The 17,491-nt window shown below is 39.5% G+C and overlaps 1 protein-coding gene across 3 annotated transcripts; it reads right to left on the bottom strand.

Moving 5' to 3' along the window:
* Nucleotides 1-2,665: 2,665 nt before the first annotated feature.
* Nucleotides 2,666-10,625, bottom strand: LOC117333641 (serine/arginine repetitive matrix protein 1-like). Of its 3 annotated transcripts, none has more exons than XM_033893044.1 (2): nucleotides 4,185-10,625; nucleotides 2,666-4,037 (listed from the first exon to the last, which is right to left on the bottom strand). In XM_033893044.1, the coding sequence occupies exon 1, from the start codon at nucleotides 10,123-10,125 to the stop codon at nucleotides 8,182-8,184; it is 1,944 nt and encodes a 647-aa protein (XP_033748935.1). In that variant the 5' UTR covers nucleotides 10,126-10,625; the 3' UTR covers nucleotides 2,666-4,037; nucleotides 4,185-8,181. The 3 variants fall into 3 exon arrangements, with proteins under 3 accessions (XP_033748935.1, XP_033748932.1, XP_033748933.1); XM_033893041.1 differs by having other exon boundaries at nucleotides 2,666-7,480; nucleotides 7,548-10,625; XM_033893042.1 differs by having other exon boundaries at nucleotides 2,666-7,447; nucleotides 7,548-10,625.
* Between the last annotated feature and the right edge of the window lie 6,866 nt (nucleotides 10,626-17,491).

Below are 17,491 nucleotides of genomic sequence, written 5' to 3'. Positions count from 1 at the left end.
ACTCCACACTGTACATATTACTCCGCGTCCTAGAGGTGATTGTTTATAGCTCCTACACGTGCCCCTGTGTGTAGATATACCGTGTCACCAGTGGTACAGTGGGCGTGTCGCCCACAGAACAGCACCTGTACCTAGTTACCTGACAAAACATACTGCACCTGGTTATGACACGTGCAGGGATCATATCGTATCTAATTAGTCCTTCTCGAGATGCAGTGCGCTCATCGCAGCATACTTGTATGATAGAATGTCATCCGTGATGGATAGCTTATGTAAAGTTTTTTTTTCTCCTTTTGGAAGTAAAACAATGATTTATACACGACACAACTCGCGGATATATCTCTATGACGTCATATAGAATTGTCGTTCTGATCAATAATCCATATATTAGAAATAATTTAGACCTATTACTAGTAAGTAAATTTATAAAAGAAAAGTTAATAAGGTTGTGTTAAATTATTACACAACAAAAAAAAAATACGAAATACATTCTTGACGTTTGTTTTCCAGATCCTTTGCCACAGTGCGACAGTATTCGGCGGCAAGGAAATGTGGACGATAGTAATGATTTGACATATATCGATAAACTTCACCTTATTCAATTACCAACGTTTTTTTTCGAAGGATGCCTTTAAATGTAAGAATTGTAACAAAAAGACGTTATCTTCCTTAAATAGTGTTAGAAGTATCGTCGGACTGCGTGTAAAATATATATAAACAAGAAATGTCTTTAAAAAAGATAAACGGCATAGTTTTAATGCTGGTGGTTATAATGTAAAACTGCTGGTGAAATAAATCAACGAACTAATGCTTTTCAACACGGATAACAAAATTATATCACTTCGATACATCCACTTATTCAGCTTGCATTCAATCTTAACTTTGTTTCGTTTTGAACTGCACATTGACCAATCACATAATTCATCTTGACCAGTAACGCCACCTGTCGCTACATATCCGGGGCCAAAAGAATATGATACGGCTATGCCGAAAAAAAACCCATAAAGACGAGTCGTAATGTCTATTTCATTCCAGTCCGCTACCAATGCTGTCACACAATTACACAATGTGCGTGTATTGTTTTCAAACAAAAGAAGCATACACGGGAACATATAAAGAAATGTTAGAAGTGTTCCAGTAACACAGAGGAAGCAAATTCCATCACTTCCGGTTCAGGTCTCGAAAACGAGACGCTACACGCGAGACACCAATCACATCGGCGTCGTCGGTATTAACGTTAAATGTTTTATATGTGTGGTTCGTTGCATTTTTTAAGTAGTTAGATTGATCATGCTATCGCCGACAAAACTATTTAAACAGCGTTGCTGTGGAGTAGCATTGATCGATGTAGGGAAGCCATTTTCTGATCAAGGTCACATAGGTGTTTGAAACAAGTTTGTTGCTAATCCGTCAGTAAGCCAACTATGTATGACCGTGTTTAATCTATTCAACACCAACAATCGATCACATTAGAAACCAATAAGGCGTCACAGATTAAAAGTAAACAAAACCGAAACTCGCCATGGAGTGTGACAGATCTCGTACTTTGTGACGAGTGTTACCTAACTCGAAAATAAAGGTCACTTGCTGTGTCCGGACACGAAAAATCATCTATACATATACAATTACGCTTTCAATCATGCTGTCTCCTTAATTTAAATGTGTATAGATTACATAATGAATTTGTGTTCATAACGAACTATGTGTTTAAATGGATTAAATAGGATATGATTGAATATGCAGTGTAGGTAATGAATATCTTAGGTGGGGACAAAATCTCCATATTCTACTATTTAAAGAATTGTTTGCATCACACATCTGTAACCTATTCCAGTCTACATACCTACGCCTTGATACCGGATCCCAAGTCTGGATAACACACAGGGGATGATACCCCTGGATAATTATATCTTCCCCTTCCAAATCAGGGATTTCTTCCTGTCTCGACGACCCATCGGTGGTACAAAGTGAAACCCCGGTAATTACTAGACATTTTACCTACCGCTCGGCTAGAGAGAACGACCACGCTCTCTGTTACACACGGATCGACACACTTCTATAGAATGCGTTCATGTTTAAACGTTGTACTTCGCAATAAAATGTGTAAATATATAGATGTTTCAAATATTAGACATTGGTATAATCCATACATTTACATTTTATTTTTATCAAATACTAGACCGACAATGCTCCAAATATAAAGGACATCAAATCCAGCCAAAGATTTTAAACATGCAAGTTGTGTCCATCTTTATATCACTATTTGCATAATTATGTAAAATTGACTTATTTAAACTTTGAATTTGTAAATGTCTATGTCATCACTTGTATAAAATGTTTTGTTGATAGGAGATGGTTTCATAAGTTGTCATAACTTGTGCCAAATCCTTTGTGCCTATTTAGGACAATAAATGTGTTTAAAGTCAGTCATCAAGGACATGTTGGCAAGCCAAATGTATGTAATTTGTACTCCACGTAAAAACTGTCCAATATGGCTAGCCAAATAAAGTATGTAATTTGTACTCCACGTAAAAACTGTCCGATATGGCTAGCCAAATAAAGTATGTAATTTGTACTACACGTAAAAACTGTCCAATATGGCTAGCCAAATAAATTGGTTTACAATTGTTGACTTATGGTAGTAATAAAATACAACACAAATGGATTCAATTTTTTCTCAAAAATAGTATTTTTATTTGGCTATGCGAGAAAGAATATATCTGATTACATCCGACATCCCCAAACCAGGAAGTCGCTCAGTAATCTATTCTTATGTAAATAAACAAAGGTCATTATACCGGTCATGACCTTTAACGTAACAGGTATAGGTAAACTAATATCATGTAAGTGTTGGTAATAATAATGAACTGCTTCAAACTTCACCGAATTTCTTTGGCCCCTCAAACTGAACTCATCAATCACACCAGAGTAGAAATGACCTATTTCTATTCCGGTGTAATTAAGGTGATGTCCTGCTAACATTCGTGTCAAGTCGTTAGTCGACACGTTAGAGAACATTTCCTCGTGTGTCCACACCTCGAAGGATTCATCGAAACCAACACTCACGTGACCCGGGTTGATTTCAGCCAATAGAAAGTCACAAGACATGCGAGCTTACCCTAGTGTCGCTATCATTGGCTGAAATCAACGTCGGTTTGAATACATGTAACTGGAATCATAGATACATCGATATAATTAAAGGTTTATATTGCTATATGTTTGAAATATATGTACAATATTATTTGCACGCATACAAGTACGAGCTAAACATTGATATTAACATACATAATCACGTGATAATTAACATACATAATCACGTGATAATTAACATACATAATCACGTGATCAGTAATTAGATCATAAAAAATAAACAATGGAAGAACAAAGAAACAAAAAGACTATTGGAAATTTTGGTTCTCATTCAGGGATCAAAAATCTATCCATCTACTCCACAAGGCGATGTGGTTGATTGTAAGGGGGGATCACAGGGACCTTACACGTGATTATTGTCAGAAGGAATGACTTTCATGGTCCTATGAACAGTACGTCTATAAACTAATCCTATGACCATTATAAATCATTAAAACTGACAAGAATACCTCTGTTCCCTGTGTGGGAAGTAATAAACATCATAATCTCTCCATCACATGTATGTCCGGTAACCATGGACACCTATCACATCTCTCCCATACAAAGTATGTATGTCCGGTAACCCAGGACACTGTCACATCTCTCCATCACATGTATGTCCGGTAACCATGGACACCTGTCACATCTCTCCCACACAAAGTATTGTATCCGGTAACCCAGAATAACTACCAAATCGCACAAACACACATTCATGTTTCCGGTAATCAAGAATATCTACCACATCTCACAAACACACAAACCTGTTTCCGGTAATCAAGAATATCTACCACATCTCACAAACACACAAACCTGTTTCCGGTAATCAAGAATATCTACCACATCTCACAAACACACATACCTGTTTCCGGTAATCCAGAATACCTACCACATCTCACAAACACACATACCTGTTTCCGGTAATCCAGAATATCTACCACATCTCACAAACACGCATACCTGTTTCCGGTAATCCAGAATACCTACCACATCTCACAAACACGCATACCTGTTTCCGATAATCCAGAATATCTACCACATCTCACAAACACACATACCTGTTTCCGGTAATCCTAACCCTATGACGCGGCATCACTTCCGCTAACCAGTTTAAATAATTAGTTCTCTCCTGTTCCGTGTTTGTATTTTGAACATTTAAATATAAGTATCAATTTAAGAAGGAAAACAATCACATTCATCTTACGTGTTTACATACGCCAATACTACATCCGAACTGTTCAGCTATCCGCGGGAAAAGAAAGTGTGTTCGCAAACAAAACAAAACTGGATATTTATAATGATGCACGTTATGATCAATGTGGCATGTACCTACAACCTCGGACAGGTATCTTAGATAAACATAGAACTACCCTATGGTTCGTTTGAGGTAGAGTATACACAGTTGGACCTCAAGAATATCAAATTATTCCGGAAGGATTAATCCTCTGTGTATTCCTGTGTTTTAAAATTTCCACTCGCACTACTCGTCTCTGAACACATTTAAATGTTTCCGGAACAATGTTTCCGCATTATGTACTTGACACCGATATTAGTGTATACCAGATCACCAGGTGATCACTAATGAGCACTAAAGGATTCCCCTGTAATATAAACTGTTTAAACAAGTACTGTAGACTATGTAACACTTAGAAAAAACATATTTTAGAGAAGATAAAGGAAAAGAAAGACCACATCCTAATATACCAAAATATTTTAAATTCAAATGCGGAAACGGAAATAGAATTATCCGGATAGTCGTAAAAATGGATTAGAGGGCGTCCGGATAAACGCGGCATCGTGGTAAACTGAACAGCTATCTGCAAAACTGTCATACATTTACAAACAAATCGTCTCGTTCTCTAATCGTAATTTGTACATATCTATCAACACTTAACTAGGATGGGTAATTTATTTACACCAGGTAAATAGTTACAATGAACAAATCGACGCGTTGATCGATTTCCACAGCTGTCACCATATCATTAACCCATCCTATCGATTTCTGTCACTAGATACCGTGCATCCGTGAAACAAAGTGACCCCGAAATTATCTTACGAATTGTTTATAAACCCATACATGTTCTGCCTGGTCGAGGCAAGGTTCAGTCCTTTCATGACAAGCTAATTTACGCAATATGAAAAAAAAAGAACAAAATTATGATATGAATGAACACTTGAAATACAGGAGTCCATGCCTCTGTCTGTCATCAATAGTACATACTAGGAAGTCGTGTCAACATATATATAACAGTATCGACCTAGTACAACATGTCTACATATCTGTACGTACTACACATAACAAGGGTTAATAAAGAGGGGAATTGGTATTGATATATACATATATACAACCTATACATTTATTTGTGGTAGTGTATTAAAATTAATGTACCTAATACAAGGTTTTCAAATAATATCTGTACTTTAAATATCTCTTCGTACACTTGACAATGATAACATCTGGTTACATTTCAAACTCATTCTCACAACAGCGGTCACCAGTGACATCACTTATACCAAGTATATACAAAAAAACTGGAGAAAATCAACGCAAATATTTAACAAATTTTCAGGGGTACCAGAAGGGGGTTTTATAAACAAATAATTCATGATATATGTACATCATCGTCTGTGAAAACAATCATTTTGGCAATCAAATCTTAAAGCTTTTCGATCTTCATCTGCATATATTATAATGTTTTATAGACAAAATGCTTGGCTCTAATACGTTTTGTCGACGTTAATTAGAGCTTTTGATATTTAACAACCTGAACAACACTTATAAGTAGATTATAGATTTATATACTAGAGCTATAGGATTTATATAGAATGTTCAATTGGCTTTTCCTCGGCCTTGAATGCAACAATCTAACATTACATTACTTTCCTCTTGAATTCACAAGATATCTTTAAATGTCAATTTGACTTGGAGCGAAACAACTTAATTTCTTTTGTTATGAACAGAGTTTAAACCACCGAACCTAACTATATGTAGGTGCTATGTGGAACCCACCACTCCTAAAGGACGGGCCACTTCAACTATAGGTACACGAAATATATAAAACTTGTCAATTCAAAGGCGAGAACCGTATTTTTTTTTTAACTTACTGGCGTATGTACATAATGTATAGTTATACTCTGTAGAAATAGACTAAAACAAGATAGATAGACATACGATTTAGATACCAGTTATGTAACACCTTATACCAGATAGGATCATTACAGATCGACACGCCTGACTGACCGAACGTCTCCTACATACCTGGGCTTATTTGAACGTGACTGTGTACATAGCCGACCCAAAATAGATCACTCGTCTCATTATATCTCGGTTGTTTAGACCCACGACAGAAATATCGAATACCACACCAGCATTAAAATATGATCAGTTAAACTGTACACGTCATATATATATATTGGGCGAGTCTAGGAGAATTAGTCCCCTCTGGTCGGCACAATTTAGTCCCGAGAATAGATTCTCTGGTATATTGACACTAAACACTCCCAATGGACGCGCTAAATCGTGGCCAAACAGGTTTGACATGAAATGAAAGAAACTGAGAAATATGAATAGACTGGTCTACAGAACAGGTTTAACGAAAAAAACTTAATTATAACGAAATGTCTATACAAAAATATACATGTGTATTGCTGTCAATATATTTGATATGTTAAACGTGTAAAGAATTCGTCCCCAGCGTAACCTTGTCCGATAAATCATCGTACATCAAACACCAGCTCATCAAAATTAGCATGGTACCTTATAACTAGGAAATAAATATTGTCCGAGCATCACCTCACCCTAATACCGGAATAAATTAATACACATCTCAATGTACTGCATGATACTAGAACACAAATACAACCCAATTATCACCCGACCCTAACATTGGCATGATTAGTATCACTTAGTCCGAGTATTCCCTGACCCTAACATCGGCATAGTCCGAGTATCCGCCGACCCTAACATCGGAATGATTACATGTCCTACTGACCTATTAGTATCACTTAGTCCGTATATCACCTGACCCTAACATCGGCATAGTCCGAGTATCCGCCGACCCTAACATCGGAATGATTACATGTCCTACTGACCTATTAGTATCACTAAGTCCAAGTATCCTCTGACCCTAACATCGGCATAGTCCGAGTATCCTCTGACCCTAACATCGGAATGATTACATGTCCTACTGACCTATTAGTATCACTAAGTCCAAGTATCCTCTGACCCTAACATCGGCATAGTCCGAGTATCCTCTGACCCTAACATCGGAATGATTACATGTCCTACTGACCTATTAGTATCACTAAGTCCAAGTATCCTCTGACCCTAACATCGGCATAGTCCGAGTATCCTCTGACCCTAACATCGGAATGATTACATGTCCTACTGACCTATTAGTATCACTTAGTCCGTATATCACCTGACCCTAACATCGGCATAGTCCGAGTATCCCCCGACCCTAACATCGGAATGATTACATGTCCTACTGACCTATTAGTATCACTAAGTCCAAGTATCATCTGACCCTAATATCCGACGGTCTCATTGTTACCCCTGAACTCTGTTAGGGTTGTGCGATACTCGAACAATATTTATTTATCAGACTTCCTATCACATTTAACCCACTAGTGATGGATTTTGCGTCATTGAAAACCCGGAAGTCCTCGGAAAAGTAGTGTTGAACTCACTAAATCCTTCGGTTCACTCGGCATTTCCCTCCATCACCTTCTCAGCTGTGGCCGACACTGTGATGAACAGAATCTTGAACACTCATAAAGCACTATCCGGACCAATCGAATTGTTCCGCTTCTATAGGTCCATATAATTATTAGATATATACATATTAATCCGACAGTGAATCTCACTCATTCCAGCATAATATCGTATATTATCTCACACTTCGGACGCTGATTTTAATTTGATTTGAATAAATCCGGAATCACAAATGATATACATCCAACTTATCAGTTAATCCGGATCTTGGATGAATTTTGATATATTACATAGTGATAACTTTGCACACGATACCAAGCTTGGTATCCACACGACTTCGTCTAGTACATGGTGAAATCTCCAATATCGTCCTCTTTACTGTCATCGTGTACGGATTGTCGTGGTGCCGGCTCGTTCAGATCGTAAGCTGTGGGATAGTCTCGGATATCAGATTGTCTCGTTTCTGCTTTTATACTCTTAGAAAAATTCTTTTCGTTCATGAATTGATTTTCCTCGCGTCTGAAGTCTCTGGGTTTGCGAACTTGTTCTGGGTTATCAAATCCTTCCCAGCCCTGGTAGGTATTTCCCCGAGGGATCTCGGAGGCGTACCCAAAACTCTGCATAGAGAATTGGCTAGCCGGTCCATTCTTTGGTTTCTTTGACTTTTTATTCTTTTTACCCTTTTTGCCCTTCTTCCCGGTGTTATTGGCATAACGGAGGTGAGGGGGCACAGAGGAGGACCTCATGGGGAAGGGTTGATATCCCGGGTAGTTATAGACGTAATAGGCCGCCTGGTTGTCTACTGGAACGCGGTTGTAGCGACTCCTATCCCTTTTCCTCTCATACTCCTCCCGCCTGCTCATGCGCGGACGAGGATGGTCATAGTCACGTGGAGGGGTACGTGGTCGGTAGTTAGAGATGGAGCTCTCACTTCCGAAATCACCGCCATTCTTTAAATGAGTCTCGTCCTTTTGGGGACTTGGTGAACGCGAATTTGACCCGGAACTCGATGACAGTGACCTCGGTTTCCGTGGACGTCTTACAAAGACAGGACGTGGAGGCATCATGTGGGGAGGAAATGGTGCCATACCGGGCGGGGGAGGAGGCATCATGTAAGGGCCCGGGGCAGGCCTCATCCGGGGCGGGGGAGAGAAAAACAGGTGTCTCAAATAGGGATGGGGCATAGGTTGATGCGCCCCCGGGTGAATGTAGACAGGTCGCCTCATGGTCGGTATACCCTGTGGGGCGGGCTGTGGTGGGACTTGCTGTCTGGCTTGAGGGGGGACGGGCGCCGGCTGCGTTGGAGGAGGGGGTACAGCTGTTGGCTGCGGGGGTTGTCCCGCCGCCATATACATCGGTTTTGGTGCAGGTCCGGGTCCTGGCGGCTGTGTGGGGGGTACGAAAGGGGGAGCATTGTTGACAGTCGGAGCGCGCTCAGACATTGGTGGAGAGGGAGACTGCTGGTCATTGTCAGTCTTCTCTATGTTGAACGTTTTAGCTTCAGCCTTCTCACTGCTGTAGAAGTATCCCTGGGAGGGAGGGGGCTCGTAGAACTCGGGAGGAGCATCACGTGGTTTGTTTACGACCCCGGGAGTCAGACGGATACCGTTTGTGGTGGCATGACCATTAGCGGTACCATTGGGTGTTTTAGCAGTTCCACGTCCGTCCAAAGTTCCGTTTTGGGCTCTAAACGTGGGTGGGGGTCCAGCACTTCTGAAAGATGCGCCACCTCTAAAGGTCGGTGGGGGTTCGGATTGGACAGGCTGTGGAGCCAATGGCGGTAGCCCCCTCGACTTCCGGTCCACTACCGACGTGGCTCGAACAAGGTCCATTGCGTCCTGATCGGAGGCACACAAAAAGCCATGACACTCTAAGATCCTTCTGCCCTTAGTACGGCGTGTGATGGTTGAAAAAATGGCGGGGCTTTTATAATTATTGCCGGTCTTCGTAAGCGGGTTGGAGAGGGATAAGAACTGCGACTGCATGTCCCCCGTGCCGGCGTTTATGTTTTTCACGTGCCTTACAGCGGCACATAGTGTTAGTGATGTGATTGGGAAGAAAATGACGAGGTTACCATCCTCAATGTACTGTAACTGTATACCAGTGGACAATATACTCACATAAGCGTCAATACCCTGCACTTGAGTCTCGTCCCCGCTGGGGTAGCGGTCCCTCAGGGGTTGTTGGATAGCCTCGATACCTTCCTGGGTCTCCAATGGCACAGAACTACCTATATACAACACACGTTTCTTGACGAGAAGCTGTGGCACTGGCTGTACAACCATGGTGAATGTTTGTTAAATATCCGGGAATCAAATATACCACACAGTTATGTCCAATGACACATCCCCGAATGTCCAGCCACCGTAATGTCCGCCAGCACGAGCTACTGAGCTGTCACCGTAAATACCTGGTACTACAGGTGTGTTAAACCACTCAGGTGTGGGCCCACCGTCGATACTGACAATCTGACACAAAACTTACTCCATACACTGAGAAGATGTCGTCCGAGAATTTGACGGACTGGCCACTGGTCAGTGGTGATGGTAAACAAGCACCAACGTTTGTCAAACAGGACAGATCCGGGCTCTCGGCGCAGGTATTGAACACATACACAATTTCACGTACACAGCATACGTAAAACGCTGTGACGAGTCAATAAAGGAAGGACGTGTGTTGGGCCTCCTTTCAGAACCGGTTCCGTCCAACAAAACTATTTTAAGCCTGCGTATTAATACAATCATTGGACCGTGACCTGAGCTCTGTTTGAGGAGTACACGATGTACACACACACACTTACACTTACGTAGGGTTCGGGTGAAAAATAAACACCTTGTAAGTAATCTTTAGTGGATACTCAAAATGTGATTACCATACCTGAGTTTCTCGTCGCCTAATTACATATGTAAACAGGTAAAAATATACACCTGTAGTGGCATGTAATCAACAATACGTACACATACACATGTAATAAATATGATTAATATGCACGCAGCTCACTGCTACAGGTAATTATAGAAACACAGTAAACTTGTAATGTATATTATTTACGAGATTACGGGATTGACAGTGACCATAATAGCCGGGACATGTCCATCAAACTTGACCATTGAGTGGCCGGAGGAAAAATTATATCGTATCAATCAGATTTATGTCGAGATAGTGGACAATCGAAAATGATATCTCTATGATGATGGTCAGCGAAGTGGACAGACTGACCGGTACCACGACGTTAGTACAGGGCGGACTGTGTATAAACATGTGTTTGTCCACCTCGAGCTGTTAGAGGTACAGCTACATGACATGCCTAAAATAGATAGATTAATTACTACAAGGTTGACTAATCAGCGACTCCAGACAGGTACTCTATAGGTTACCAGGAAGCTGTTTGTTAAAATTAATCAACTCTTTTTTTTTTTAAATGGCCCTTACTAAAAAAAACTTTGCCAGCGAATATCCGAATAGCCAGACAAACGGGGTCCGGAGGATACATTTTACCCGGTGTGCGGATGACAAGGCAATCCGGTTTGTGGATGAACTGTATTCCATATCCGGATGACAAGGCAATCCGGTTTGTGGATGAACTGTATTCCATATCCGGATGACGAGAGACGATTCGGGTCACAATGATTCCTTTACTGCACGGTAGAGTACGATAATGCAGAACATTGGTAAACTGTTAAAATGTTTTAATCTTAATAAGATATTAGTAATTTCTATTGAAATATTTCCTTGCACAATCGGACAAAACGAATGAAACATTTTTTACTTTTACCCAGGATTTCTTTATTTGTTTCACTAGTATTATAGCCTACTTCGACCTCATATGTTCTGAACCGAGACAAAACGGCGATAACCTCCCATATCTCTATAGATATTACACTGACATCCAAACAGACATTACATCATGATTGAACACCACGTGACCTGGTGATATGTTACATTACATTATGAAAGGACATCACGTGACCTGGTGATATGTTGCATTACATTATGAGAGGACATCACGTGACCTGATGATATATGTTACATTACATAATGAGAGGACATCACGTGACCTGGTGATATGTTACATTACATCAGGAGTGGACATCACGTGACCTGATGATATGTTACATTACATCAGGAGTGGACATCACGTGACCTGATGATGTGTTACATTACATCAGGAGTGGACATCACGTGACCTGATGATATGTTACATTACACCAGGAGTGGACATCACGTGACCTGATGATGTGTTACACCCTTGACCATCTATCAGGACATGCCGTCCAGTAACATGTTATAAAGAAGTTGTTTTTATCATCTGTTGTATACTATACATCATTAATAATGTCGTCAGTCTTCGGACAAGTTCGGAGGTTCCCGTCAATGTCGCCACGACCCTGGACCCTCGTTCCGAATACCGGTAATATTGTTTTAATAGCCTTTTTGTAATGACTAGTTCGCCAATTGATTGTAAGTCGACAATGTCGCCACGACCCTCGGTTCTATGATACATCATGTAATCGCCTTTTTGTAATGATGGATTCGGCCATTGATTATAAGTGTAATTGAGTCAGACTAACAGTGATTGACCACCATCTGTTATCTAGATCAGAAGGATCGGAGGCCTACATGGCTTACCTATAGTGAAGGGTAATATGTTACTTTTTTTTACATTCTTTTGTACATCTGGCCGTCTGACTTCTGAGGAATAAGAACACCATTTAAGTTAATTATTGATTGCATGATTAGATTATAGACAATTTGTGTCACCAACATTCTGTCATGTGTACAGGGACATGCTAATCTGTTACCACCTTCTCTTATGTGTACACATATATAATGTATTTGGGGTTGGATTAATATTCAATGATCCGAAGGCGCGGTATTCACAGAGACTAACAAATCCTCAGGTCCCTGTGATACACACTAGGGTAGGTCCAAATACACATATATTGTAACAAAATTATCGGGTCCCCATGCTTCTGCGGAATTTCATTAGAATTACCGGGATCTTCATCTACTGCTTCAATAATATCACGTTCTCAAAATTAAAAACAGGACCGAGAAATCAACAGACACATTAACGGGTATTATAAACCTGAACATTATATCGACCGCTTGTAAGTTTTCATTGGGCACAGAAATTGATGTTAAGAAGAAGCCTTATAATGAATCAGGTATGACATTTAAATAGTACAGGCGTGGAAAAAGCAGGGATGTAACTATTAAGAAATGGAAAATTCACCTGAGACAATCATGCTTGACTCGTTAGATACTTTAGTGATAAGACGTCCCTGTTTGTCATACTAGATTCTATAGCTTTGACAGCGTACAACGAACACCATGGTACCCGGTCTGGTGGCCTCTCACATTCCTAACACTTATCACAACAAATAGTTCGGAGGTAAACTGGTGCCAGCCACAGAGAGATGATAAGGGACTGAGGCCGGGCCTTACGTCAGTATTCTATAGGTCTCTATGTGACTCTTGTATTAAACACGTGGGGTTCACAACGGACTGATTAATGACAAATCGTTGTTGTTGAATTCGTGTAATGAGTGTTTTATTATATTTTTGTGAAAACAACACAGTTAATACAAACATATAATCTAGGCGGGCTTGGCGGAGGTAGGCACTCCAGTGACACATTCTGTATTTCAATTTTCTTGTCACCTACTTTAAAGAATCCAAAATCTTCAGTTAACCATAACTACGGTTTATAAAGCTGATTTACCGTAACGTTGATTAACATCATCAAAATTAACATCACCTCGTCACAACTTGACGCGAAGTGAGTTTTTGAATGTGAACAATTGTTAAATGACCAAATGGACTTTGCAAGTAAAGGGAGGTAACTCACATAATGTTAAATCTCTGTTGCCGTTAGTCCGAGTTTCCTCCGGCTCTGACACCATGTCTGGTGTAGTAGTGCGCTCTGGTCCTACACCAGACATGGTGTCAGGACCAAAGGAAACTCAGACTATGTTGCCGTCTATCTAGCAAATAATACAATTCGTACCTTATTTTACGAACCCCTTATGAAATAAAAAATAAATAGCAACAAAATAGTTGCTTTTTACCCCAAGAAAATATTTTTTTTAAACATTCCAGAAAAAATCCCAAACCCTCACGAGATAATTGTATAAATAGGCATCTTTCGATACTCTTTCTTTCAGCGCTCTGTCTTTCGATACTCTTTCTTTCACCGCTCTGTCTTTCGATACTCTTTCTTTCACCGCTCTGTCTTTCGATACTCTTTCTTCCACCGCTCTGTCTTTCGATACTCTTTCTTTCACCGCTCTGTCTTTCGATACTCTTTCTTTCACCGCTCTGTCTTTCGATACTCTTTCTTCCACCGCTCTGTCTTTCGATACTCTTTCTTTCACCGCTCTGTCTTTCGATACTCTTTCTTTCACCGCTCTGTCTTTCGATACTCTTTCTTCCACCGCTCTGTCTTTCGATACTCTTTCTTTCACAGCCCTGTCTTTCGATACTCTTTCTTTCACCGCTCTGTTAGGCATATCATTAAAGAAGTTTATGAAATAGGCGTTATGGAATCGATAAGTGGATATCATATTTGATTTTTTAAAGATCATCCTTTACACACCCGACCCCAGGGGTTGCTTGATTTATTTAGATATGATTCTACGCATGAGCTTACAGGGAATACTGGATACACGTAATTAGAAACCTTGTCAAATGACAACTCACAGGTTTAAAGGATTATTCTCATAGTATATTGGCATTTTAACATTTATTTGAGGTATTTAGATCAATCAGAGATATTTTATCTATTTGCAACGGTTGTTTGGATTTAATTCAATATTAATTCGTGTCTACTGACACGACGAAAACAATTTATTATTACTGACCAAAGTTTGATGATGATAAATAAAGCAATGACCTCTATACAACACATCTCGCCCGGGTACTCGAGGATGTAAGAGTTACTTCCCCTAGACCGATAAGGTCGACAATCGTTGGACATCAGATACAGACTGGCCACCGACCCTAAGTTTTGTTTGCTAAGAATTGCCAATCTAAATTCAAATACTAGATTATCTGACCCTAGTTTGTAGAATCAGACATATCCTAGGGACCAACATCATAAAGTTCAATTTTATTTATAATTTTAGTATTCTAGAGACACGCAGCCAGCCTAGACATCAGTCGTCGTGTTAAACTAGTTGTATTTATGATTTATTTTAATGCAATTCTCGAAAATATATTTAGAGTAAATGATAAATTACAAATCTTTTTCAACACTTAATGTTTACAATTGTATGTTTAATTTACAATTGTATGTTTCAGTGATTATGAATTCCCCTCAGCTAGGTCTGGAGTATAGATGGCCAACATGCCATGGCGTTTACCAGACTGATCTAGAAAATAGACTATTAATTTATGGTGGTTGATAAACACTTAATGTAGCGTTCAGAGATTTAGTGATATTTTACCAGTTTTGTTAATGATACCGTAATTATCCTAGACTTATGGTATTGATCAGAGTTGTGTTGACATTACCGTGTTTATCCTAGACTTATGGTATTGATCAGAGTTGTGTTGACATTACCGTAATTATCCTAGACTTATGGTATTGATCAGAGTTGTGTTGACGATACCGTAATTATCCTAGACTTATGGTATTGATCAGAGTTGTGTTGACATTACCGTAATTATCCTAGACTTATGGTATTGATCAGAGTTGTGTTGAAATTACCGTAATTATCCTAGACTTATGGTATTGATCAGAGTTGTGTTGATGTTACCGTAATTATCCTAGACTTATGGTATTGATCAGAGTTGTGTTGACGTTACCGTATCCTATACGTGTCCGATAGTAAGTCGCCTATACGTGTCCGATAGTAAGTCGCCTATACGTGTCCGATAGTAAGTCGCCTATACGTGTCCGATAGTAAGTCGCCTATACGTGTCCGATAGTAAGTCGCCTAGACTGTACCAGACACAAACCTATATAATAGGACAAATAAGTTAATTCTAACAGTGTGGACAATGAAAAATGTCAGATTTTCTAGGCAATTCTCCCCTTTATCAAGACACAGAGAATACAAATACAATCACATGATATATAAACAGTACTAGAAAATACAATAAGATATATTCTACCATGTTTGCTATGCAACGCCAGTTTTGATTGGTTTAAAACCATGTATTATTTTCCAATAACCCAGGCTCGTGCCAATAATACACGGTCGGGAGTCACGGCTGTAACAATTTTATATATCTAATATTCACCCGTGTTATATAAGGTCGTCATAGCCTAGTGGGCTAATGGTTAGTCTTTCGTTAATTTTTATCACGACGCGAGTTCGAATCCTACGGAGGCCCACTTTTTTTCTTTTTTTTTATCCCTTTTTTTATTTTCAAAATCAATGCCATATGAAAGATGCTCTTGATCGTAGTACTGTATTGCCTGTATATTTCATCAACAAATAATGTAATACTCAAGAAATAAATCACAAGGTTTTCTCGGGGTTCTTTGCTGTTTTCCTATTAGAAAGAGGTCGATCTAAGAACTAAATAGTACATGGTAGAATAGAAATAATCAACTTTGACTCGTGTATTGTTGCAGGATATACAACTCGGACTCGGATATTTTGCAATTTTAATTAATAACTCAGGCCTGCGGCCTTCGTTATTAATTTAATTGCAAAATATCCTCGTCCTCGTTGTATATCCTGCAATAATACACGAATCATCGTTAATTATTTCTTAAGTAAGAGAAAACAACAACAAAAACCCTAAAAACCCAACAACCATGAAAAACCCCCAACCATGACCCTTTGGCCAGTGTGGGCCGAAGGCGGAGTCTAGTATGATATGTACAGAACCATGTTCTATGACGGAACGCTATGCGACCAACCACAAAGATATTTTAAAATATCCCGCGGGTGAAGAGGCCGAGGTGTTACCAGACGTTTCGTCCCAAAATGATTATATATTAGCATAGCAACACCAGAAAAATCATGGAAACAACTGTCATCAGAAGTAAGTGTAAAATGTACAAAAACTTGTTGACGATATTACACACCTACCTGACTACAGAACACCGTGATACACTATCGTCCACCAGGCGGTAGTCTGTATTGTGTATCAAGTCTGGAAAACTCAAAATATCCCGTACAGAATCAAATTGTCCAAATCGTCCATGAGAACAGAGATATATACAAACACTTTTTTCTTTGTTTGTCATTCCGTCAACACTGTGTTCTTTGTTTGTCTTTCCGTCAACAATGTCTTCTTTGTTTGTCTTTCCTTCAACACTGTCTTCTTTGTTTGTCTTTCCGTCAACACTTTCTTCTTTGTTTGTCTTTCTTTCAACATTGTGCTATTTGTTTGTCATTCCGTCAACACTGTGTTTTTGTTTGTCTTTCCGTCAACAATGTCTTCTTTGTTTGTCTTTCTTTCAACACTGTCTTCTTTGTTTGTCTTTCTTTCAACACTGTGTTTTTGTTTGTATTTCCGTCAACACTGTCTTCTTTGTTTGTCTTTCCTTCAACACTTTCTTCTTTGTTTGTCTTTCCGTCAACACTGTGTTCTTTGTTTGTCTTTCCATCAACAATGTCTTCTTTGTTTGTCTTTCCTTCAACACTGTCTTCTTTGTTTGTCTTTCCGTCAACACTTTCTTCTTTGTTTGTC

This window comes from Pecten maximus, chromosome 8 (assembly GCF_902652985.1).
Source record: "Pecten maximus chromosome 8, xPecMax1.1, whole genome shotgun sequence".
Lineage (NCBI taxonomy): Eukaryota > Metazoa > Mollusca > Bivalvia > Pectinida > Pectinidae > Pecten > Pecten maximus.
The sequence above is the reverse complement of the archived record's forward strand: the minus strand, read 5'-3'. Positions and strand labels throughout refer to the sequence as shown.